We start from the raw sequence: 26,998 nt of genomic DNA, 5'->3' as shown, positions 1-26,998 counted from the left end.
GTGGAGATGAGGCTTAGGAAGAGGGACTGAGCTGAGTCTGATAACTCTGTAAGATGCCATGAATTGTTACATTGTAACCAGTAACTCCTCCCTTGTGACAAATGTAAGACAGAAAAGAACATGATGTAGCTGCAAATACCTGAAAGGCACTCAAGCCTTGAAGCACCGGGACCTGGGTCTGATTCCCACCACAAATGTGGGCTGCATGGATTTTGTATGGAATCTCACTGTGTTTTCATTGTGGTCAGTAGTGATGAGCGAAGTCACTTAGGCGAAATGATGCTAAAGCGGATAATGTGACTTATTAAGAGAATTTTGCTTAAGAAAAAAATCTTTTTTTCCCTACACATTATAGAGCAGGAGCGCCCACAATTTCTCGTCTGGAGATCTACTTTTCAAATGATAAGATCTACCAACGAAAAAACACCTGCATTCAGGGGCGTGGCGGTGCATTGAAGTCACTGGCACAGCAGCCAGCCCCCTGCCTGCAGTGTGATCGCCCGCACCCGGAATGCAAGCACATTAGTCCAGTCCAGTGCGACCTGCAAAAATCCTGCAATTCCAGGTGCGGGCGATCGCACTGCAGGCGGGGGCGTGGCTGTGGTGCCATTGACTTCAATGCACCACCACACCCCCTCCCGCCTCTGAACACAGGGAGCCGGACGGCTTGCGTTCCAGTGCATTCTAGAGGCTGAACACTCTGAAACGGAGACTTTGTGATGTGAACCGGTCCTCTCTCTTGGCTGTCTCTTCTCTCACTTTCTCTGCTGTCTCTTCTCTCTCTGCTGTCTCTTCTCTCTCTGCTGTCTCTTCTCTCTCTGCTGTCTCTTCTCTCTCTGCTGTCTCTTCTCTCTCTGCTGTCTCTTCTCTCACTTTCTCTGCTGTCTTTCTTCTCTCTCTCTGCTGTCTCTCTCCTGTCTGTCTTTTCTTACCTCCACTGCAACAGCTTCCCAGGTCTCCTCTCGTACGCCGGCGTCCTGTCCTCCCGTGGTGCTCATCTGGCCGAATGAGGCCCACGTTGCACACGTGGAGAGGTGTCCCGCCCCTTCCCGTCTGCGGCGTCTGACACATTCAGCCGCACGAGCACAGCAGGAGGACAGGACACAGGTCAGTGAGCCATTCGCAATCTACCAGTGTTCGCTTTGCGATCGAACTAATGGGCACCCCTGCTATAGAGTATAGGGGTGTATTTTGTAGTTTTTAGGGTAGTTTTATTTCATTAAAGTGACGCTAAACTCAGCCGTTAAATCTTAAAAATGGATTAAAGTTCCTTAACTATAAACACAGATGTATCTTGACACTGTCCTTCCTTCTAGATTGTGGCTACTTTTGTTCCCCATGGTCCCTGTGTGTGTTGTAAAGTAGTCACCGCTCCAAACTCACTCCACGGGATGGACTACAATCTCATTACAAATTAGTAAATGAAACCTGAGTTTTTTCTAATTCAGCCTGCAGGATAAAACCCTCAATTCCCCCGTCTATGGTAACAGCTGGGATGGAGGAAACCTCCTCCCACACTGGTTTATTGTATTCTGACAGAGGCGGGTGTGCCGCTAACAGAATATCTGAGCAGTGACTGTAGTTGATTGGCTGCAGCCATTGTTTGGCCGAGAATTTTCAGACCAAATCCTTTGAGAAAAGTTGATCAAAAAATCAAATGGAGTGATGCCAGCTTGGCCACACAGTACTTAAAAATGAACTTTACCCATATCTTCAAAATAACAACAAACACACCTTTAGAAATGTTTAGTGATGAAAATCTACACACACATACTTCTAAATAATTGCCGGCTTTGTATTATTTGCACACCTTATTTTTCCTTTCTTCCCCATTCTTCTGACAGTGACCATTTTTACTAAGGGCAGATTATTAGATTTCCCTTTACTTCCTGGAACTCTGGCACATGTGACTAGGACATGTGACCATACATATCATCTCAGGGGAGGAACACGCCTTTCCCTGAGATCTCGTGAGATTACAGATGAGATTTCCCAGCAATGCTCTGCTGATGTAATCTTCCCAGGATGCAACGCTTGGGTATATTACATGACTTTTGCCAAGGAGAACCAGGAAGTGGAAAACAAGAAATTGTAACTAAAATAGAAATGTTTAGCTAATGAATGTGAGATGATTTCATATCAGCATGTAGAGCTGTATACTGATGTGATTTGTAGCCAATGGGGGTTAACCTTTGTAACCTTTGTGGATTGTCTAATGTTCATGTGATCTGTGTACAATGTCCAACTGAAGATCATTAAATAAAGAATAAAGAAAAATAAACACAGAGCAGCAAGCATGTAAAAATGTGACAGTCACATGAAAACAATGACTTTTCGTTGTTAATGTTAATACACAAGATACACAGCGATTGCAGACGTGATTTCACCGCACTGTTCATCTTAAGAACGTTTGGAACACAAGTCTAATTATTTACCAGCGTGGTATGACAGATCCATCCCACAGCAGTTGGTTGAAGTTTCTTATTTACAATGAACAGCTTCCATCTTGCAGACGACAGCAGCAAAGTGCACATAATGAGCAATTTGTAGCTCACATAAGGTGCTGAGTGTGAGCAGCTGATAGCACACAGGAGAGGAGGGCATCCAGGCATCAACACCGACCATTATCTCTGTACGCCAATCATCTGATGCATTTTTAGGAATATTTATTTTAAAAACTCAGCTGTTTGTCTTTCTGCTTCTCTGTCAATTGCAGAAGAATGCATGTACACACGGACATAACTTTCAAGGCACATGTCCAACCAAAATGTTTTTTTTTCCAGTTTTGGGGTAGGAAAGGGTTAAAATCCCTGCCAGGTTTTGCTGATCCAAGGCTCCAAGACTATAGCAAAAAATTGTATTTTGGTAACTGTATGCATTTAATACATGCAATGATAGTATGAGTATGCAGGGGGGAAGAGAGAGAGGGGAGAGATGCAGGGGGGAAGAGAGGGAGAGAGAGAGAGATGCAGGGGAGAAGAGAGGGAGAGAGAGGGAGGGGGAGAGAGATGCAGGGGGGAAGAGAGAGAGAGATGCAGGGGGGAAGAGAGAGAGGGGAGAGATGCAGGGGGGAAGAGAGGGAGAGAGAGAGAGATGCAGGGGAGAAGAGAGGGAGAGAGAGGGAGGGGGAGAGAGATGCAGGGGGGAAGAGAGAGAGAGAGTGAGAGATGCAGGGGAGAAGAGAGATAGAGAGAAGAGAGAGATGCAGGGGGGAAGAGAGAGAGTGAGAGAGATGCAGGGGTGAAGAGAGGGAGAGAGAGAGAGAGAGAGAGAGAGAATATATATATATTTACATTCCTTTTTCTGCACATTTACAAGCAGGCCAAGCTGTCCAGTAAAAGTGAGAGTTGCAATAGTCATTGTTTATTTTGTTACTGTTCCTTTAACTGTGTAATGTGTTAGCCGGAGTTAAAGTAACATTAAACCCTCAGATTTTTTAACATAAACCAATACTGTAATGTGCGCCTTACTGTAATTCATGGTTGTTTCCCTTCTCTTTGCTGCTCTTCCTTTTAAATCCTCATGTCTTCTCATGCTTGGGGAGAACTTTCCTTTGCAGCTGAGTGCCTCTTCCTGTAGTGCTGGCTCAGGTTGTGAACCTTCACACAGACACCATGTATCCATTCCAGAGACAAGGCAGTCTGCTGCAAAACAGAAGTTCTGCCTAGCATGAGAAGAGAGAAGGATCTAAAAGGAAGAGCAGCAAAGAGAAGGGAAACAACCATGGATTACAGTAAGGCGCACATTACAGTATTGGTTTATGTTAAAAAAATCTGAGGGTTTAATGTCACTTTAAGCTTTAAAAATGCAAATATCCAGCTGCAAAGGCATATCAGGACCCATGTGTATACTAAGTGTATAGTAAAAACTTGCTCAAGATGCCTATACACCTTAGAATTATCGTACAATTTTCGTTTGCGATCGTGTTTTCGTCTGATATTTGCAAGGTTGATGGAACCGCAAATACTGTACAATCGTACGACTGTCGTCTTTCTAGCAGGCTAGAAAATGCCAGTCGAATCGTACGAAATTCGATAGGTTGATGGTGTTTTCGTACGTAAAAAAAATATCGCACTATTAACACTGCTCATGCGCAAACGAAAATCTGTTCTGTCAATCCACGAAATTCGGCCAGGTGATATTGCCAACGGCCGCTGATTGAAAACATCAGTGGTCTGCACATGATGGGGCAGTCGTACGAAAATCGATGGTTCGATTATCGTATGGAAATATTCGTATGGTAATTGTAAGGTGTATGACCAGCTTAAGAATTGGCTGAGACAGATCACACGGGGTTCTCTCAGCTAAAGTGTCTTTGGGAGTGCCTTTTTTCTTTCCGTTGTCTCTTTAGATAGAATTTCATTACTGCTGGATTTTTTAGGTGCAAAATCATAAAAATCATAAAAAAATAAATAAAAGAAAAGATTCAAACTGGAGCAGACAAAATGTGGAGCAGATTTGTACTGCAGCCAATCAGCTTCTCTCTCTCATTTTAAAATCTTACCTGAGCAAACTGAAGAGAGATGCTGATTGATTGCCATGGGCAACTGCTCCACATCCTGTCTGCTCCAGTTTTGATACATTTCCCCCCAGTGTATTTTGTTACAACAATATCAAACATACATATACAAATTAAAAAGTATTTTTCCTCCTGAACTGCCTAGTGCTCACACATTACACTGGTCCAGGAACATCATAGGTCCATCCTCTTCTTCCTTGGTAATGGCAGTGGGTGGTCCTTCCTTCTGGACAGCCCAGCACTCACACATTATACTGGTCCAGGGATGTCATGGGTCTTCTTCTTCCTTGGTGATGGTGGCGGGCGATCCTTTCTCCTGGACAGTCCGGTACTCGCCCAATATGCTTGTCCAGGAACATCATGGGTCCATCCTCTTCTTCCTTGGTATTGTCAGTGGGCAGTACTTCCTTCTGCACAGCCCAGCACTCATACAATATGATGGACCAGGAGTACTGTGAGCCCAGGGGACACCTTGGGCTCACAGTATGACACCCTGGGCTCATAGGAATGGGTTGGATGACATCGGGCGTCATTTAATCCAGAAGAGGAGTGGAGCTGGATCCGAGAGAAGTGAGTCTTAGGGAGACAGTACTAGTGAGGAGGTAAGCGTTGCAGCGGGAGCTAATTATTAAAGTTATTTTACCTTGGTGGGCCACTGATTTTTAAAAGCTGTAAGAAAAATGAAGTTGGGATTTAAATGCTAATTCATAAATACAGAATCCCATCACAACCAATCAGAATTCATGCTGCTCTCAGCAAAGTACAAGGAGGTTGGTGTGGTACACTGCACTGAATTAGCACTTAACATAATTCTGTATTTAACACCCACACCCCACTTCTGTCCTGCATCTCTATTCTCACGTGAAGTGGAATACCTCATACTTCAGTGTTTGGGGGGAGCTTGTGGCTCTTCCCTTTTTCTCCAGTGGCTAGTCAGAGACCTGAGTGCTGTCACATTAGGAGGGGGATTTAACCCTGATGAGTTCTGACCAGACTGACTCGGGGCTTACCCAGATCCACTCCTCACTGCAAACAGGTTCACTTCTTCCTATTGTTACTAATTCTCTGCAGAAGGGGGAGTCTAATGTGACTGAAACGCGTTGGCTGTATCTGACATTATTATTCAAATAAACTTAGATGAAAGACAAGACACAGAGAGCGCCTCCATCGCATAAAAACTTTTTAATAAACGAATAAAAATGGTATAAAGGTACTCACAAAGGACGAATATAAACAGGCATAAAAGGGTCAGAACGAAAGGCGCATATCCACCGGCTGTTCGTCTTCCCTGGTGGTGAAGTGGTTTACGCGTTTCAGGGGTCACACCTCCTTCCTCAGAACCACTTGGGGGTGTTCCCTATTGGTTCTGAGGAAAGAGGCGTGACCTCTGAAACGTTCTATGAACCTTTCGTTCTGACTCTTTCATGCCTGTTTTTATTCGTCCTTTGTGAGTACCTTTTATACCATTTTTTATTCGTTTATTACAAAGTTTTTATGCGGTGGAGGCGCTCTCTGTGTCTTGTCTTGCAGTGCTGAGGTTGTTCTGAACCTGGTGAGAGCCGCCCCGTTATCGCCCTGCACTCCTGAACATCATTGATTAATACTCTCTTGAACCAAAATCTGCTGGCGCGGTGTTTGATTCTGTCTGCTAAACTTAGATGAACCTTCAACCGAGATGACCAATTTTATAAGATTCACTGCTAACCACACATCCAGGATTGGAGCTTACCCATGGCTTTCATATTTTGCTCTGGTGGCTGAATGGAGCGGCAGGGGAGCTAATGTAAATTAAGTATTGGCTGTGTGGGGAGAATGGACTACTAAGCAGCAAGTAGAGGTTCATGTTATGAATAACAACTCTTTATTGAATAATATTATTTGTGTTTCATTTGTTTTTACAAATGTACAAGTTATGTAAATATCCCAGACAGGTAACCTCTTCATGGCTTTCATTGAACTTCCCAGTACCATAAGTGTTCAGCCAGGGCATGCGGGGATTTGTGCTTCCACAACAAAGGGGAAATGCCTGATTTAAATTGATTTGCGATTAGTAGGTTCTCAAGAGGTGCGTTGTTGTCCCATTGCAAACCTAACCGGTGAAGTAAACCCCAAAGCCTTGGGTGGGTGCAACAACGTATGCGGATGGCGCCCCCGTTCCATGAAGTAATAAAGGGTACACTGGCACTCCAAAAGTCCTGAACGTCAAGTTTTTTTATTGGCCTGTCAGGAAAGGTTTTACAGCGTATAATAAGTTCTCAAGAAGACACAATGCTGATCCCATATAAGGAGCCAAAGGGTTCGGAAATGTTCCTGTGTTCTCTAAAGCAACTAGATACCATCAATCATTTTTACAACATAAAGAAACAACCTGATTGGTTGCTGTAAGTGGTACAGATTGTCTGTTGTAAGTCATGTGACCACACGCCCCTGAGGATGTCCTTCACTGTGTTTTCTTCCTCATGGTTGAGGATGATTGCTTGGCAAAGGCGGAGGTTTCTGATAGGTATAACGGCGGAATTTTGACTCCTTTCTGTTTTAGCTGCTGGTAGAAATCTGACCTCTCTGCGATTATTTTCTACAAAGAAGAAAACAAAAGTTTGGGTGAATAATCGCTTTATTTTGTGGCACAGTCCAATCCTTTTTTTTTTTTAATTGCTTAAACGAAACAATCACGACCGGAAAATGAATATTTAGTCTTAAAATATAAGAACTGCACAGGCTTACTTATGAATGATGGGTTTTCCCCATTATATAGCATTATTGACTTTGAATTATAATTGTCTGTTTAAGGCCTCATTCACATGGACGTGCAAATCCATAGGACATGCATGCCCACGCAGGAGAGTCTATCTGTGTCCAAGTGCGTGCACCCTGACCTGTATGGATGTTCAGGTTTGGGTCATCCTGTAGCCACATTCAGCTGTGTCCTGTCATAGGGATCTATAGGCAGCTGCACGCTATTGCAGGCAGCAATCTATTGCAGGCTGCACCTGTCCCTCCCGGGAGCAGGTCTCTGCAGCCGCTTGCCCGCCGGACTGATGTGCATGCCTGTGCGAATGAGGCCTAAAAGGGAAGTATAGTGTACTTTCAGCAAAGTGAATACATTTAATCTGATTGCAGTGATTACCTCAAAGGCATTTTTGATATTACATTTTTAGAAGGTTGCTCTTGCATATTTTTGCCAATATTTTTAAATATAGCGATTTGTAGATCAGCCACTAGAGGGAGCTCTCGGGTGTTTCAGTAGTAATAGGTAGATATGGGAGTTGGTGGACATAAGCCAAGCTGATTGCAGTTTGCAGTAGAAAAGTACACCGCTGTTTGGGGTGCAGAACAGAGCTGGTGGGGAGTCACCTGGAAACGCTTGCATCACAACATTAACTTTTATATCACCATTGGAAATAAAATTAAAGGATAAGTTCACCTTTTGCAAAAATGAAAGAAATGCATAATTATATAAAAAAATATGCATTTCTTTAATATTTGTATTCAAGCCTGGAAAGCATTGCAATTGTGATCACTCAATCACAGCTGCAAAGCTCAGACTTCAGCCCTTTCTCTCCCAGACAGAGCTCTGTTGTGAGGTACAGAGTTTCAGCTAGGAGAGATGGGGAAGGACAGCTGGACTTCAAACTGCATTAAATCACCTCATACAGCGTCCAGCCATCCTCCCTCTAGTTAAATGCGGTAGAGCTGTAACTGTCACTCACGGCTCCCTGCAGGGATTCCCCTCCCCTGTCCGATCCTCCAGCGCTGACTGGCGGAATGGACGGGGGAGGGGGCGGGCACAGCTTGCTCTGCTTCTGGATAGGCAGAGCCAGCTGTAAATCTCGCAGCTGGGTGGATCTTGACAGAATTGTTGGGATCCATTCCGGCTGCGGCGTGCATCTCAGTATACCGCGAGCTGTAGCTGAGACTGATACTGAGCTTTGGGTGACGGGAGAACGCTAGTTTGTGTTCTCCCGTGACCCTTAGGAGAACTATGGGGAAAAGCTCTGACCCCATAGTTCTCCTTTAAAGATTTTTCTTTTTTTATCTAATATGTAAAAAATAAAAAAATATTAAAAAGTCAGCGGATCTGCGAATAACCACCCCTGTAAAATGGATTGCATGGGCAGACCAGGCCGTGTGACAGAGCAATGCATTTTCCACTGTTTGTACATCTGTAATAGGAGGAATGGTGTTGAACAAGAAATGTGCGTGTCATAACCATTTAAAGCATGCCGAATACTCTTTAATGGTGCAGATGTATTCGGTCTTATGACCCGCTCTTTGAATATACAGTCCCTGCTCTGATACAAACATATGTAGTTAGTAACAAACACTGCACAGCTACTATAACAATCAAGGACTACGCTTTGTTACATTTTCAGGTACATTTCTAAAGAGACCCTGTCACCAGCTACACATATTTGCAGGTAAAAGCACAGAAAAAAAACAAGTACTTTAAATGCTTACTTGAAGTTTTTTTTCCTTTCTATAATGTTTTTTATTCACTTGCAATGTGCCTTTGTACTTACTGAAAAATGTGACTGCTCCAGGAGAGTTGATTCCCTGACACATCCCCTCCCTCCTTGCATGTCATAGCCCTCTGCTCATCTGGGAGTGACTAATTAGTGTCTGTGCTGGCCCAGCTCGTTAGCTTCTCCCCTCACCTCCCTACAAAACCTTATGTAGCAACTGGGGAGGTAGTGAAGGGGAATACTATAGATAGGGCCGGGTGAACATTGGGGTTACTGGAGCGCCAGCTCCAGACCCACTACTGAAAATAGGCTGGACCGGTCCAGATCGCCTAACTTGAGTGAGAGCTTTGAGTCTACCAGGGCTGCTGACATCCAGGGCTGCTGAATTTGTATAATAGAATAAGAAGGGATGGTTTTAGTATATTTAATTAGTTCATCATTCAGTCTTCCGTATTTGTATATCACTCATGAGAATTAGTTCATGTTTTTTGTCTGTTTGTTTTGTTTAGTTTGGATATGTATGACTATGTTATGATGGTATAATATAAAATGTTTAAATAAAGATTATATAAAAAAACAAGATAGCGGTGCCCAGCAGAAGTCTCGGGGCTTTTGGATGTTTACACAAGAGAGGCTTTTACAGGTAAATAGCAGGCATGAAATACATTACATTCACATATATTGTAATCCCAAGGGAATATTGCTGCTGAAATGATGGAATGGTCTGGCTACAGGGTCTATTTAAAACTCAACTACAGGTTAAACGTCTGTTTTTAAGGCCTCATTCACACGGGAATCGGCCGGTACGTACAGCTCCATGCTGCGTGCACGGCCCTGTCGGGCCGCTCCCGGGAAGGACAGGTGCTGCGTGTGATTAGTACGCAAACCCTGTCCTTCTCTATGGGAGTCCGCGGCCGAACGCTCACCCGACCTGCACGTCCGTGCAGGTGCCCGTACTCTGACAGGTTGGATCCTGTCTGCGTCCGAGTCGGGACACCTGCACCCATACAGACCTGCACTTGGGGTGAGCGTAGGGTGGGTATGACCGTGTACTCCCATAAAGGACAGTGGCTGCGTACTACACGTGGCACCGGTCCTTTCCGGGAGCTGCCCGATACGGCCGTGCACGCAGCGTGGAGCTGTATGTGCCGGCCGTTTCTCGTGTGAATGAGGCCTAAAACTGTCCTTCAGGTGCCTTTGGAATGTGGAAGAAAACCAAAAGGGAGAACATGCAAACTCCATGCAGATAGTGTGCTGACTGGGATTTAAACCCGGGACCCCCAATGCTCCAAGACAGAGGGCCATTCTACTAAACCACTGTGCTGCCACTCTCAAAATACCTAAACAATGCCTGCATCCAATCAGATTGTTCAGGTATTTGGCCCAGTGGGAGAGTCTGCCATCGACACAGTTTAGCGTAGATGGAAGAATCTGTTGTACTTTTTCCATCTGACCATACAAAATCTGCAGATAATCTATAGGTATATGGTCAGCTTTATACTAAACTTAGGTGTGAAGTGTGAACGGATCCTAAACATTTTTTTTACATACAATTAGCAGGTCTCTAAGTCTATCTTTCCATCCATCTTCTGCATTTATCTGCACAGCAGTATTCAGACTCATAAAAGGTAGGATCAGCACTCTGAGCCAACCAGAGCTCTACTGCTCCCTCTCCGCTCCAACCAAAACACACACAAAAAATGTTTTGCACCAACAAGGGAAAAAATCTTTCCTGACCCCATATCATATCCAATTGCCTTATGGGGGTCAGGAAGGATTTTTTCAATTACACAGCCTAAGAAAAGGCTCCACCACCATGAGGAGGGAAGTGCAGGAACAGAGTTTCCGAAATTCAGTTTGTCAGCTAATACATATAGCTTTCTGTACACCATAGACAGGAACACCCAAGAAGAGAACAATCCCCTGCCATATGATCCACATAATCTGATTGTACAGTTATACTGAGGGATGATACTAGAATTTCTCCCAGGGCTGGTAATGACACCCCAGCACACCAAAATGTATAGTTAAAGGTAATTCTCGTCTGAATTACAGGCTATGTGATACCAATGTGCCTGGAATGTAGGCTATTGTTGGTTGAATAAAGGGGGCTGGACTACATTCTAGTAATGTGTGTATGACATAGAGCAAGTAAGACTCATACATTCAGAAAAAACAGGTTGAGTGCTGTGAAATATTTGTAAAATCAATTGGGGAAAAAACTTCCCTGCAAGTACACATTCCAGGAGGCACTTGGTCTATACTCATAGTTTGAGAAGGTTCTCATTCATCCAGGTCACATGGTATATCTGTAAAAAATAAGTCAAGGCAACTGGACTTGCTGTATTTTTCTTAAAAACGTTTTACTGGTCATCCAACCGGCTTTCTCAATTCAGAATGACTTGTACAAAAAGTAATTTTGTACAAGTCATTCTGAATTGAGAAAGCTGATTGGATGTAAAGTGAAATGCCTTCAAGAAAAATACAGCAAGTCTAGTTGCCTTGACTTATTTTTTACAGATATACTCATAGTTGTTGTTTCTTGAGTTGACAAACAGCAAGATGTGGAAGGTGGATGAAGCCAAAAAGATGCTTTCAATGCACCATAGACAGGAACACCCAAGAAGAGAACAATCCCCTGCCATATGATCCACATAATCTGATTGTACAGTTATACTAACAGATGATACTAGAAGTGAAGTATTGTGTATAAAGGGAGAGAAAGGTAAATTTAGGCTGAATGTCAACAGATAAACATATTTAAATGCGGTTTTTTTTCCTGCCACAAGATTTTTAATGCCAAGTATTTATTTAGCCAAGTTTGTGACCCAGCCAGACAGCACAGCCAAGTCCTGGACCTCCCTGCAGACTACACTTCAGTTTAAAAATACAGCCTGGTCCAGGGCCTCCCTCAGCCTGTGAATGGAGAACAAGGGAGCACACTAATCTTCTCCATTCCTGTAAGAATGTTTACAGTCTTAGACGGAGCAGAAATGCTCAGAGTGCTGATCCCAACTTCAGAATGCTGCTGTGCAGGGAATTACAGAAGGCGGACATGAAGACAAATTTTGAGACTTGCTAATTTTATCTAAAAATACTTTAAAACTGAAGTTTATTAAAACAAGCAATTAAAAAAAAAGACAGAGGACATCTTGTGGTGGAAAATATGTACTGTAAGGGACACAAAAAGCTGACTTTTTTTTTTTTTTTTTTAATATTACCTATTACTAGGCTATTGAATTTGATTTTCTTTTAGCTGGAATTCAGATTTATTTGTTTTTTTAAAGATTACATGACATTTTTTTTTTACCTGCTGGAGTTCAACTTTAAATATACTTAACAATATGATGAACATATGGATTATATGTTATACATAATATTTATTTATTACAGGTATTATTTATATGATGCCGACACTTTTTGCCACACACATACATACTGCACATTCACACAAGTCCCTACCCTCAGAGAACTTACAATCTAAGGTCCCTATTTTACATACATACAGGGCCAATTTAGACAGGAGCCAATTAACCTTCCAGCATGTCTTTGGAGCGTGGTTCCCCACTGTGCTGCTTCAGGGAATATATAATGGTGAACTTGTGCCATGACCATGTTTACATAAACCATCTTGTATAAATTCTGGATTCTGGATTCCCTTTACCGTTTAATTCCTTAAAGTCCTACATGTTGCTTCACATGTATACATGAAGTGTTGGGGGATCAGTAGTACATATTGTGGACTTGCCAGTCTGATTCAGCCTTTTATCAGAACAATGAAAGATGATCTGCTATGGTTACTGCGCTTTGTGAATTCCTAACCGTATTATACAGCAATGTACTTACTTGCATGGTTTCAAGGATTTCATTATCGGAGACTTCCACCTGCGGACCTTTGAACCCCGGAGCTGTGTAAGCGGCTTGTATTATTTTACTGCGGAACCTCTCGAACTGCAATAGGTAGGAAGCAAATTATCAATCATCGCATAATGCATCCCCTCCTTACCATCTTGTCTTGAATTGTATTGTGATGGTAACGTCTTCCTTATATTGTAAAGCGCTGCGCAAACTCTTGGCGCTATATAAATCCTGTATAATAATAATAGTTTATACTGTCTATTTGAGCTTCTGAACTCTAGATAAGATCTAGATGGATAAGTGCACTTTGCCTAATAATGCTCATATTCTTTAATGGAACTGAACTGCCTGAATACTCGCGTCTTTGGAAGACAATGTCACTTTGTGGCTAAAAAAAAAAATGAAGGTATTGCTGGATTTCCACTTAAGCTGCAGTTTAAAAGAAAAATCCATATAAATGTTTGTGTTTTAAATGTTGTGTATTTAATTTATGTGCACTTGTCATGTATTTGTTATAACTGTTCTTTGCATGCATTCAATAGATGACTTCTAGAACAGAGCGTCAAGGGATCATGTTGTTTAACAAAGTCACATCTGTGAATGGGAAGACTAGACATCTATCTGTTATAGTATCAGAGGGACTTGTAGATCTCAATGTGATGTCGCCACACTTGAAGGGCATTGTTTTCTTCTTCTAGCCCCATTTCTGAAGGCCCACACTCTCACAGGGACCTGAGGCTGTGGAAAGAGTCTGCAGGAGCCTATGCATTGCACTAGTAATGCACGGATCAAGCTTGCAATGATCTACAGGCTTCAATGTAAGCATTCTATACAAAATGCACTCGATTCATTTATATACCATTTATTACATTATTGAAAAAGATGGACTATGCTGTTAAACATCACCAGCAGTGGCAGCTTACATAGTTTTGTCCTGGCAGATGTTTCTGTGTATCTATAGCACCACCTCATGGCTGAAATCTCTATTCTAGACAGTCACAGCGTTTTTCACAAAGGGGTGAAGAGTTTGGATAAAGCAAGGGAAGTGAACAATCTAGGCCAACATAGCTGATTCTCCAAAATACTCCAATTCAGCTCACTTTCCAGTTCAGCTACGTTGTCCTAGATTGTTCTCTTCTCCTGCTTTCTCCAATCCCTTCACCCTTTAGTGCATAACCTTGTAATTGTTGGGTGGTCTTCTCTTTACAGACTGTCCCTACGCAAAAAAAGAACATCAGTTTGGCTATAACTCACCTGAACGTTACATTGTAGCTGGTTATGTATAACTGATATGCCTTGTTTTTAAAGGAGAATTATGAGGAGAGTGATTTTCACTCAGCCTCATAATCTGAGCCGACCTGTGACAATGAAACTGTCACAGGTCGGCTCAGTAGATCGGGAAGTGAGGGAACACATACTGGCGCTCACTCACTTCTCGATCTATCCGTGCAGAGAGCCGTGACTGTCACTCACGCAGCTGGGTGGATCCAGACAGAATTGTCGGGATCCGTTCCGGCTGCGATGTCTCAGTATACCGCGAGCTGTAGCTCGCAATATACTGAGCTTTGGGTCATGGGAGGACGCTAGTTTATGTGCTCCCGTTACCCTTAGGAGAACTATGGGGAAAAGCCCTGACCCCATAGTTCTCCTTTAAAGGGAACTTGCAATGTCTTAAAAATGGGGGATGCTGACACCTACTTTTAAAGGGTTATTCACAGAAGGGTGAAGAGTTTGGAGACGGCCGGAGAAGTGAACAATCTAGGACAACTTAGCGGAGCTGGAAAGTGAGCTGAATTGGAGAATTTTTCCCAATCAGCTATGTTGTCCTAGATTGTTCACTTCTCCGGCCGTCTCCAAACTCTTCACCTTTTTGTGAATAACCCTGTTAGAATTTGCTACTTGTGTCGCATCATTCCCATCCTCTGGCTTCATCTACAGGCCCAGGACAATTATGCAGGTCACGAGTTATGACTAAATTGGTCACAATCTCATACTGGGTCAGAGACTCACTGAGCAGTGATGATGATGAGATGGCATGACCTTACAAAGACAGATGAGGATTGTCAAAAGCTTGCACTATAACTTATTTAGCCAGCAAAAGACATTTCCTATAATCTTGTTAATTGACTGCTGCTATCTGCAGCTAACACGGTACGAGGCTTCATTGCCAGACACCAAACAACTTCACCTGCAGTACTTGTAAAACAAAGAATCTATCACAAATCAATTAAAACTGACCCCAAACCATTAGATTTCCTAAAAACATTTGAAAAGAATGTTGCTACAACAGCTGAAGCACCCCCACCCCTGGCAGTGTTGTAACTTATCCCAGTCCCTGTCACATTTGCTAGACAGCTTGGCCAGTGAGAATATTTTTGATGGTGCTCCTTTAGTGGGGCACTAACTCTACTTACCTTGGACTGTAATGCCTCCAGATCCACTCTGACCTGTTGCTCAGACGTTGTCAGGTCCCCAACTTTGCTCTCTGTTTGGTTTCTCTCTTCCTCTTGCCTCCTCATTTGTATCTGGCACTCCAGGATCTCCTTCTGAAGCCTCTGAATGTCACTCTTTAGGTCCCCAATCAGATCATTCCTCTTGCTCACCTCTGATTTCAGTTCAGATGCCAGCTAGAGGACACACCAATAAATACAATATATCACATCAGATACCATAATTTGTCAGTATGTCAGAAGATGGTATAAAACCAGGGCTGTCCCTATAATGAGGGAGCCCGAGGCTGTTGCCTCAGGCAGCATCTCTTTTTGTCATGTAGGGGCATGGCCACTCTGCTGCACAATGTTTGCTGTGTGCCTGCCTCCCCATTTGTGGCCAGCACGTCCTGGGTTGATAAGAGCTGGGTAACCTGGGGTGCTCTGGCCAGCTTCCTGCTTAGTTCCTGGCAACCAGTGTTGTCAGTGGTAGCCAGAAAGAAACGGGGTGCTCTGGGTGGTAGCAGATGGGGTCCAGACTTAAGCGACTTTAATAACAGGAGACCTAGCACCTCTTATACATGTATTCTGCATTCGTTTTCTAATACAGATATCAGATGAACCGCCAGAATCTGACCTCACTTTTCTCTACAGCGGTTAAAGCAATGCAGCTCGGTCAAGCCCGTTCCCCCAGCCTGGGTAAAGAAGCAGCAAAACACAGATGAGCAAATCTCTGTGCTATCTCCTCTTCTCAGGGATCAGAATCACTGAGAATTTATACATCCAGGTAGTGGAGTCCCTAGCCTTATTGTCACCTGAGGCAAGGGGGGTGGTGCATGCCAGCACCACCAGTCATAAGAATAAAGCTGCCCTCTGTAGGCTCCATATCTCACCGTTCGGTTCTTATTAACCTGGGAGGACGCTCTGGCTGGCGCCCCGCTCAGCACCTGGCAAATGGAGATGTCACTGGTTTCCAGGAGCTGGGTGGGACATCAGCCAGAGCGTCCTAGGTTACTAAGGGCTAACTCACAGCACAAACAGTGCGTTTCTGCCCGATTTAGTGCGGCAACGCAATGGATTGCATCCTGGCTGGCTCCCTGCGTTCAGGGGCAGGAAAGGGCAAGGCAGGGCATTGAAGTCAATGACACTGCAGCCACGCCCTCCAGCCAGAGTGTGATTGCCCGCACCCAAACGTGTGGCACATCAATGCCTGCTTTCCGGTCCGGTGCAGTCAGAAAAAAAATAGTGCATGCGTCTGGGCGATCGCACTGCGCTGCCATTGACTTCAATGCACTGCCACACCCCTTCCCGCCCCTGATCGCAGGGAGCCGGCCGGCTTGCGATCCAGTGCTTTCCGGCACCAAATCAGGCCAGAATGCAATGTTTGTGGTGTGAAATAGCTCTTCGAGCTGGGCGGGGAGATGTGTATGGCTCTTACACATCTCCCCACTCTACCTGCCCCCCCATCTCCACGTGACCCAAAGGTATTCCGTCTGAGGCAACAGCCTCAGGCTGCCTCTTTAAAGGGATGGTCCTGCATCCAGGTACTAAAGCTTTCATTTATCTGGTTTAGTAAAGCAACTCCACTATGTTTAAACTGTATGACATGAATTCTAAGTAAGCCATAAATTCAAATTCCAACAGGAAGAGTTTTAGGGACTTCATCAGATTGGTCGCCATAGACAGGTCTCCTTTTAGGAAAAACTTAAATGAACATAATAGAAGATTAGTACAACTTCTAGTCGATGGGTCACATTTTCTTCCATATATTTATACGGTCAGTCACCTGTCTCAGGTTATAAATCTCTTTCTCCATTGCTGCCATAATCTCTGCATGCTTCCTATCTTCACGCATGCTGGAAAACTATTGCAAAAATAAATATTAATATTAATGATTAACAAACACAAATTAAATACATATGTGTAATGTTTACCCGCCCAAGGATGTGTGATCCTGCTCAGCTAGTTTTGTGACACACAATACACTGCAGCTTCCTCTGTCACCTCCCCGCCTTTGTCCTGCTCAGTGTATTATGAATCAGTAACACCCACACTGGGAGTGTCCTCACTGGGCTCTTCCCCTTCCTGTGCCCCAACTTAACTCCTCCCCATCCGGCTCCCAGTGCCTGAGATATGTTAGCAGGTCGGCACTCTGCATTATAACATATTGTGACTAGATCACAGTACCATCTCTGTAAGCATAGAACAAAAACATTGGGGTGCCACCAAATGTAGAAAAATCCAAAGAATTGTTACTGATAAAAATGTCAGCAAGCATGTAGCATTTTCAGAAGGAGAGGTCAGTCATGGCATTTACATTAGGAGATCAGAACTAACTCCATAGTACCCAGTTAGGTCACAGGACAGAACAAAAATCACAATGCAGCTATCGTTGTACCTTGTTAGACATCGCCTGCAGCTGTACTCCCCTTTCTACGAGTTCCCTATGTAAACTTTCTTTTTTAGACTCCGATTTTCTGAGCTTGGACTCGTAGGAGAAGATAGTTTTCTGCAGAGAGGAGATGGCACCTGCAATGATTAGGGAAATGTCATTTTTGCCCATGTTTGCGGTCATTCCTCCTTCTTAGCATGACATATAATACTCCCAGTTCAACAGTGCCATCTCATTGTTGGCGTATCCAAGACATACAAGAATGCAGGGGCTGGCCCAGTAAGCTCCCCCTTAGAGATGTATGCATTAAATGTACAGTATTGCAGTGTTTTAAAATAATTTGTTTGTTATAGGTGAGTTGATCGTAACAGTACCTTTTGAGATTTCATAATCCTTCTTTAGGACCTCTATTTCCTCCTGAAGTTTCTGTAGAATTGGACTTATTTCCTCGGATTCATCCACAGATGGAGCACCGGCAATCTGATCCTCTGGTGTAGCTGTGAAGTCCATGATCTGTTCTTGTGCTATGTTCTCTCCATCTAACAAATGTGCCGTGTTCTCATCATCATGTAAGCTCTGCTGATGGACAAAGGTTGACATCTTAGTATGCTGGTGGCCTGATCTTCGATGGTGTGGTCCATGGCCAGGTCACCTTTTAGGCCTGATCATTGATGGTGTGGTCTATGAACAGGTCACCCTTTAGGCCTGATCGTTGATGGTGTGATCTATGACCAGGTCACCCTTTGGGCCTGATCATTGATGGTGTGGTCATTGACCAGGTCACCCTTTAGGCATGATCATTGTTGGTGTGGTCTATGACCAGGTCACCCTTCAGGCATAATCATTGATGGTATGGTCTATGACCAGGTCACCCTTTAGGCATGATCATTGCTGGTGTGATCTATGACCAGGCCACCATTTGGGCCTGATCATTGATGGTGTGGTCTATGACCAGGTCACCCTTTAGGCATGATCATTGATGGTGTGGTCTATGACCAGGTCACCCTTTAGGCATGATCATTGATGGTGTAGTCTATGGCCAGGTCACCTTTTAGGCCTTGCACACATGGGCTTCAGTTTGTATAAGAGCTGTGTGCCGCAGGCTTTTTACAAAGCACATGCTAAGCTTTTCTGAAGCAACTTGAACAGCTTTCTTGAAGCCTTAAAGTCACCCTTCAGCTCCGGTTTGGAGATGATAAACAGACCACAATGAGAGTCATCATCCTCACTTTAAACAAGTTGCTAGCAGACTTCAGCAGGCTTTTGAATAATTTCAGGTAGTGATGAAAGAGGACCTTACACCGGAGTGACAAGGTCCACTTATTCGAGGTGCATTTCCTACTCCTCTACATCTAACGCTGAATGAAAGTGGAAAACAAAATCCTGTGAGGGGAAAAATGTATTTCTCTTCCCCCAACTTCCTCCTGTGGCGCCTAGGTAAAGGTGACGTCATACTCCTTCTGGCCAGATCTTGGAGAATGTTCCGTAGCCCCAATCTCACAAGAAGATGATTCTGCACGGTGTTGCAGCATCTTCTCACAAGAATCAGGCTACTCGTCATTTCCAGGTATTTGGTTTGCACCAGGGTGACATCACCTGCTGCACTACAAAAAGTGGGGAAAAATTAGTACATAATCTATTTTTCCCTCCACAAGTTATTTTTTTTAAGGAAGGGATAGGTCACATTGAGTAGGTGACCTTGCCCAAAGTGCAAGGTTTGCTTGAGGTTTTTTCTGAAAGACTGCTTAAGGTCACCATTGGCAAGATTCCTGCTCTTGTTACCAGGGAGGTAACAAAAGTGATGGAAATCCCTTTGGGGATAGAGCTAGCAACAGAAATGTTTTATTTATTAGAGTGGAGAAGGGCTAGAACCTCTGCCAGGTTCTTGTGTCCCTGTTATGAAGGATACCCCTTTCAAGTGATCCCTGTGACACCAGAAGAGGAAATGAGGGGAAAATGGGTCAGTGGGATAAGTAGGTACAGGCAGCAGCATAGCCGAATGTAAAATATATATATACTGTATATTGTTAGGAAAACTACCAACCCAACTATATACCCTATATAACCCACCCTGTGCTAAACAAAATATGATGGTGAAATACAGAAGAAAAAGGGAGATGGGTCGCAAGATATTCTATAACCCACAAACAATCTCCTACATGGCCAAAGAAAGAAGGGGGAGGGGATTAGCGAGGCACTCCACGTGTTTTGTGGCGATTAGCCAGTTCTTCAGGAGTAGAAATATCCCATAAATGATATGAATCACAGCAGTCCACACTTCAGAAGTACCCTCAGCCCTGGTGAAGGAGGACTTTTGTAGTCCCCGAAATGCATTAGCTTTCTTTTGTTAACTGCTACCTTTAAAGGAGAATGAAACTGTCACAGCTCGGCTCAGTAGATCGGAAAGTGAGCAAACACATACCGTCGCTCACTTCTCGATCTATCCCTGCAGAGAGCTGTGACTGTCACTCACGGCTCCCTGCACGCATTCCCCCCCCTCCCCTGTCCAATCCTCCAGCGCTGACTGGCAGAACAGACGGGGGAGGGGGCGGGCAGAGCCAGCTAGATAGGCAGAGCCAACTGTCACTCACGCAGCTGGGTGGATCCAGACAGTATTGTCGTGATCCGTTCCGGCTGCGGCATCTCAGTATACCATGAGCTGTAGCTCGCGGTATACTGAGCTTTGGGTCACGGGAGAATGCTAGTTTGTGTTCTCCCGTGACCCTTAGGAGAACTATGGGAAAAGCCCTGACCCCATAGCTCTCCTTTAATAAAGACCATTCTGGACCTTTACAAGTTGGTTAACGGCAATGAAGACCTTTGACCGTCCTGATTGCTATCTATGCCTTCATGCCCCACTAACGCCCATTGTGCTCAATTCTTGATTTCTTCTGGTGTCACAGGGATAAAAAGTGAGGAATAGCCTTCCCCAGGAAGACACAGACAACAATTAAAGCTGGCAAAGGGTCTTACCTTTCCCCACTTTTTCCATAACTAAAAAAAATGATTTTAACTAGACTTGGACTTAAGCATAAGAATACATCTCAATAAGGTGAAGTACATTACATATGAATACACAGTTAGTAATTTGTTTGTAAATAAGAATATTTTTCTAGACACAGAAATCATTAAATTATGTTTTGTTACCTCAACTTCTATTGGTGGGCTGTGACTGTCTCTCTGCATCTCAGAGAAGCTCCCAGCTAAGGATATAGTGGAAACATTTCTCTCTGAGCTTATGGACAGATCCTTGTGACTTGATGGTGAATTCAGAACCTCTTGTATTCCATCATGACCAGTGGAGAATTCCTCGATGTCAGGAAATCCATTTGTACTATGGGAGCTTACATGATCCATCTGCTCTAATGAAGAACAGTCCTAAAATAGCAATGAAATGATCAGTAACCATGAGAGACAGTAGCCCCGCGCTCCTGAAAGCACATAGGCTACTAATAGACCACCATTATTACAATATTCCATTAAAAGAAGAACTATGGGGTCAGGGTTTTTCCCCATAGTTCTCTTAAGGGTCACGGGAGGACAAAAACTAGCGTCCTCCCGTGACCCAATGCTCAGTATACCGTGAGCTACCGCTCGCGGTATACTGAGACCGCCGCAGCCGGGACAGATCCCGACAATGCTGCTGAGATCCACCCAGCTGCGTGAGTGACAGCCGACTCTGCCTATCTAGAGGCAGAGCTAGCTGTGTCCGCCCCCTCTACTGTCCGTTCCTCCAGTCAGCGCTGGAGGATCGGACCCGGGAGGAGGGAAATCTCTGCAGGGAGCCGTGACTGACAGTCACGGCTCTCTGCAGGGAGATGAACGAGAAGCGAGCGAGCGACGGTATGCGTTTGCTCACTTCCCAATCTATTGAGCCCACGTGTGACAGTTTCATTGTCACACGTTGGCTCGATCTATGAGGCTGAGCGATTTTCACTCACGTCATAGTTCTCCTTTAATTATGTCATCCACGTCTGGTCATAGGAATGTGATTAGACTAATGACTCCAGGGAACGCAATGGTGTTTTCTCACCACAAAGCACTTGCACCCAAGATCAGTAAGTGAAACATTCAATGTAGAAAATGTTTACCTTGCTCCTTCATTTCCACAAAATTCTTTGTTAACAATTAATATTTTTCCCCATGCAAAAACTAATACCACCACCTGCTAATTTAAATATTTAAGTGAATACCAGATACAAAAGAGTAGTTTGGAGTAGTACATAATGTGAGGCCCATAACACTCATCTAGGGTCAGCACTTGGCTGGTCATTTTTATTTGACAAAATTTTTATGAACTATAGAATAAGTATGGGGAGCTTTTTGTCATAAGCTTTCTTTGGTACATGATGTGATGATTGGGGATATTAGCACACGTGGTGAGCGCTTTAAGGATGCAGTCCACTCGCAATACCATCTGTTTAAGGGCCTGGTAGCCCACTTTTATTCAAACGAAAGTTCATATATCCCCCTTGGATACCCTCGCAGGGGTTGTTCAGCATAACCTCCATGAAATGCTTAAAAAAAACACAAGTATAGCATTCTGGCTTTCACTTTACACATTACCACTTCTGACCCACCGGTCCTCTTTGAAGTGCTGTACCACACTAGTACTGGCGACCCCAGGCTCACGGCTCTCCTAGCCTCACCAGTTCTCTCCCAGCCTCCCTGGCTGTCTCCAGCACACACACCACCTGACTCCACTTTAACTTCTGGGGGAGTCCTCCTGACCCCGGAACACTGTTCCTATCCCAGCAAGAGCTCACCTGACTCCTCTCTGACTTCTGGGGGAGCCCTCCTGACCCCTGAAGTGCCCACAGTGTGCTGTGTTTTCTTTTAGAGAAATGGATTATAATAGGGAAGATTACACTGTAAAGTTCCCTATTATAACCTATTTCTCTATCCCAATGTTGAATTAAATATTGCAGTCCAGTGCGTTGCTAAGTGAAGGGTCCAGTGCTTGTTAAGTTAAGGGTCCAGTACGTTGCTAAGTGAAGGGTCCAGTGCATTGCTAAGTGAAGTGTCCAGTGCATTCCTGCGTGCAGAGTCCAGTGGGTTGCTACGTGCAGGGTCCATGGCGTTGCTAAGTGCAATGTCCTGGGCGTTGCTAAGTGCAGGGTCCAAGGCGTTGCTATGTGCAGGGTCCAGGGCATTGCTAAGTGCAGGGTCCAGGGGGTTGCTAAGTGCAGAGTCCAGGGCATTGCAGAGTCCAATTCATATACTATTCTGCATTGCTGTATAATGATTTGCTGGGATTTTTAGTCCCTCTACAGCCGGTGCCATTCTGCATTAGAGTGTAAGCGAATCATAGAATAATGTGACTGGCTCAGTGTTCTCTGTACAGCACTGTGGTATATGTCAGAGATATATAAATGTATAATAATAGTGTGCGACTGTGGGGGTGGCTGGTTTGCTGCTCACATAAGTTAGGTTGAACTTGCCAAAAGGTTCTTTGGCTAGACCAGTTAGCTTAGTGGACTGATAAAAGGGGTCGGAAAGTCCAATTACCATTCTTACCCCAGACATTGCAGGGTTTACTGTGGGTTCACAAACCAGAAAATGTCAGCTGTGTACCATGACAGCCCTAATAAAGATATACTATACGTCTCCCTTAGGATAGCACCTAACAAAGAAGTATACTATTTTCTTATTAGGCCTATACAGTCAAAGAGGATGAGGATTCCTGCCCTGTAACCCCCTATGGTGTTTATGATTTAAGTGGAATGGACCCCATTGAGTCACCTGAGGTGACACAAGAGGTCTGTGCTTTTTTTGACATGAGTTTCCTTTATAAGGTAGGGGCACTCTGCAAGTATTGTACTGGTGACCATATTTCTTGTTGTTTGCTAACACATCTGGTAAACCAAACATTCACTCAGCAGAGAGAACAATGGACTATGGTCCACCCATGAGTGTCCATTTTAATTTTTCACTACTTGTTCCTGTCTAGTTAGTCAAGTTGTCTACAGTCAATCTTACCTGACCTACATACTCACATGGACCCATCCGATGACAGTTTAATGCCAGTACGTACTAAACTGTCATATTATCTCTATGCTGGCACTGCAGAATAATGATCTATTGGCTTATTAATTCCACCATTCCCAACATACTGTTTCCAGATGGGGATAGCCCGATGGTAACTACTGCGATCAATTATATAGGTAATTGCTACCCTGCTACTTAAATTGCTAGTTGTCTGGCTGTCATTTTAATCTTTCCCTGCCTTCAGCATTTTAGAAGTCATTGATTCAGATTGAGTATTCTGATCAGAAATTCTGATTTCACTTGGTGCAGGCTTGTTCCAATTCAGTGGCTCACAAAATATTCAAGCCAAAAGGTGTGCATAATAGACAGACATGAAGCATATTTAGAAGGGGATCAGCAACAGCAGTCCAGTACTTCTCTCATGACAGATCTCCTTTAGGCATCTGATGTCTCTGAGTGCCTTTCACGTATACGAACTATATGCCAGGGGTAGCCAAACTTCGGCCTTCCAGCTGTGGTGAAATTACAATCCCATCATGAATCTGCCTCCGGAAGTCATGCCTGTGGTTGTCAGTCTTGCAAAGCCTTATATGATTTGTTGGAGGGCCGAAGTTTGGTTACCCCTGCTATATGCCAATGTGTAGCAGCTGGAAGTATAGCACTATACAAAGAATTAAAACAAAGTCCAGGAAGATGACCGACCTCCTCTCTGCTGGTACGTGGTCGGCTTGTCTGCTGGAGATCGCCCTGAAGCTGAGAGATCTCATTCCTGAGAGTTGAAATGATTTGATCCTTCCGCTTACTATCCACTTCGTACCTGGAGAGACGATTTATCTCTTCTCCCAACTTTAAAAGACATCGCTCCTAAAAACACATACATGGTGTTGGCGAGCCTCATGGTATCACTTTACATACAGTGACCCTGTGGTCACTTTACAAAAGCTAAACAGAGTCACAGACAGCAAAAAAAAAACCCTCCCAGGGGGTCTAATTCTTCCCTGATCTATCCAAAACAGATAGTTGGAATAACACTTTAAGTTGTAGAATGGCTTTTGTATTACTATGGGATATTTTTTGTAATATCTTTGTATTATAATAGAGCACAATACTTTCATTAAACTGTATATATCACTCAATATTGAAATCTAGATGAACAGCAGCTGAACGGATATATGTAATGAAAACCACTATGGAGATGATTCTATCGTCTTTTAAATAAAGCTATGTGCTTTTCTCAGCAATGTCTCTAAAATAGTATAAATAATGTCTGTTGTTAGCCATTTTAGGATGAGAACAGTGTGCTTATCATGTAGCAGAAAGTCAGCTATGTGTAGAGGAACCATGGACATTAGATGATGATTGGACATCTGAGCACAACGAGTCCACCTAAAATTACTGAACTACCCAAGCACACATCTTTTTCTACATATAGGTGGCTTGGGATGGGGAGGCGAGGGGTGAAAGCTGAGTGAATAGACATTAGTTTGGCTAGTTCTTGGGGGAAACAGGGGCAAATGGTTGAATATAGTTAACAAGGTCGAAGGCTAGATCCACCGACATTAATAAATTGGAGGTGCTGATCATGGCCACTGATATAAAGATCCTTTGATCTAGATAGAGCCTGGTGGGGGCAGTCATCTAAAAGTGACACTAAACTCAGGAGTTAAACCATAAAAATGCATTCACGTACCCTAAATATTAATAGAAATGCATCTTATTTGTCGAATCCCAGCCAGGTCACTATGTGCAAGGAGTTTGAATGTTCTCCCTGTGCTTGCATGGGTTTCCTCCTGGTTTCCATGCTGGAAGGTAAATTGGCTCCTGTCTAAATTGGCCCTTTTATGTATGCATGTGGGATAGGGACCTTAGATTCTAAGCTCCTTGAGGGCAGGGACTGATGGGAATGATCACTGTGTAATGAACTGCGTAAATTGTTGGCGCTATATAATACCAGTTATAAATACAAAACATTTATAAATACATCACTCAGCTGTAGATTCTCAAACCATCTCTGAATTGGTGCTGACACTGACCTTCCTTCTGGAGGGGGGCTACTTTTGTTCCCCATGGTCCCTGTGTGTGTTGTAAAGTAGCCACCTCTCCAAGCTCGCTCCCATGATGTATCACAATCTCAATATAAATTAGTAAACTAAACATGAGATTGTAGTCTATCACAGGAGTGAGCTTGGAGCGGTGACTACTTTACAACACACACAGGGACCATGGGGAACAAAAGTAGCCCCCCTCCAGAAGGAAGGACAGTGTCAGCACCAATTCAGAGATGGTTTGAGGATCTACAGCCGAGTGATACACAAATAATCATCTTGTCTTGAATTGTATTGTAATTGAAATGACTTCCTTATATTGTAAAGGGCTGTGCAAACTGTTGGCGCTATATAAATCCTGTATAATAATAATAATCTACATTTTTGTTAATAGTTAGGGTACTTGAATGCATTTTTAAGATTTAACTCTTGTCACTTTAAATTAGGAAACACACAGAAGTTGGTAAATTCTACCTTTTCATGGAGCACCGTTATATACCACGGCGACTTTATCTCCACAGAGGTGAGATATGTCTGAGGACTTTGATGTCCATTTTGATAGAGACTCAGCGATGATTCATCCCAAATGTTGCTTCTGGGGTAATCAGTGGAGCTATGAATGTGAGGGAGTTTCCTGTCTATAGTATTTAAAACAGCAACAAAAGAAACAAAGTCACATCAAGTACAGCTCTGTAACAGGGGATACAACCTTTGTCAGGTAGATTAGTGCTCTGTTCTCTATATCTTTTACTGTGAAATTACATAAAACTTTAAACTAATATTACCCCCGGGGCTTTATCTGTTAGGCAAAGGGCAAAGGGCAAAATGCAGAGAACAGCAATCCAGAGGTCACCAATGGATTATTGGTGACTGCAAATTGGGCAATGATGGTTGTTCTTTACACTGCTTTATTGAATAGGCCAAGTATGTACACATCCCTCTTGACAAAAAGATGAGAACTGACCAGAAGACCTTTGGATATGGAAATAATTACGGCTGATTTCAGACGATTTATGGCTGAAATCAGCCGTACTGAGTACATAGTTTGGCAAACTTCACTTCGGCTGGGTTATTCACTCGGCTGCCTTCGGCACCTTTGTGAATAACACCGACAGTGTAAGTCAAACAGTGTAAGTCAATGCAAGCAGCCAGCAGCGTGCATGCGGACAGACCCCGTGGGACACAGAAGACACAGCAGTCAGCGCTGAATCAGCACTGAAGGAACGCCTGAACTGGAAAGACAAAGATGACTGGATCTAGAGGCATAATTTTAGGTAAATCCTTAAAGCAGTATGGGGGGGGGG

General features: G+C 43.7%; 1 protein-coding gene across 1 annotated transcript in view; it reads right to left on the bottom strand.

Moving 5' to 3' along the window:
• Nucleotides 1-6,959: 6,959 nt before the first annotated feature.
• The window catches only part of CCDC27 (coiled-coil domain containing 27), a 23,458-nt gene continuing 3,419 nt past the window's right edge, over nt 6,960-26,998 (bottom strand). The window contains exons 4-12 of the mRNA XM_018552639.1: nt 26,169-26,307; nt 24,352-24,513; nt 20,809-21,039; nt 18,036-18,240; nt 17,668-17,798; nt 17,056-17,133; nt 15,255-15,467; nt 12,829-12,933; nt 6,960-7,094 (exon numbers count right to left, since the gene is read on the bottom strand). Coding sequence (XP_018408141.1) covers nt 6,960-7,094; nt 12,829-12,933; nt 15,255-15,467; nt 17,056-17,133; nt 17,668-17,798; nt 18,036-18,240; nt 20,809-21,039; nt 24,352-24,513; nt 26,169-26,307 — 1,399 coding nt within the window. The remainder of the gene's footprint in view (nt 7,095-12,828; nt 12,934-15,254; nt 15,468-17,055; nt 17,134-17,667; nt 17,799-18,035; nt 18,241-20,808; nt 21,040-24,351; nt 24,514-26,168; nt 26,308-26,998) is intronic.

The sequence above is a fragment of the Nanorana parkeri genome, unplaced genomic scaffold (assembly GCF_000935625.1).
Source record: "Nanorana parkeri isolate BGI_ZX_2015 unplaced genomic scaffold, ASM93562v1 scaffold94, whole genome shotgun sequence".
NCBI classification, from domain to species: domain Eukaryota; kingdom Metazoa; phylum Chordata; class Amphibia; order Anura; family Dicroglossidae; genus Nanorana; species Nanorana parkeri.
Note: the sequence above shows the minus strand (reverse complement) of the source record. Positions and strands in the feature narration are given on the sequence as shown.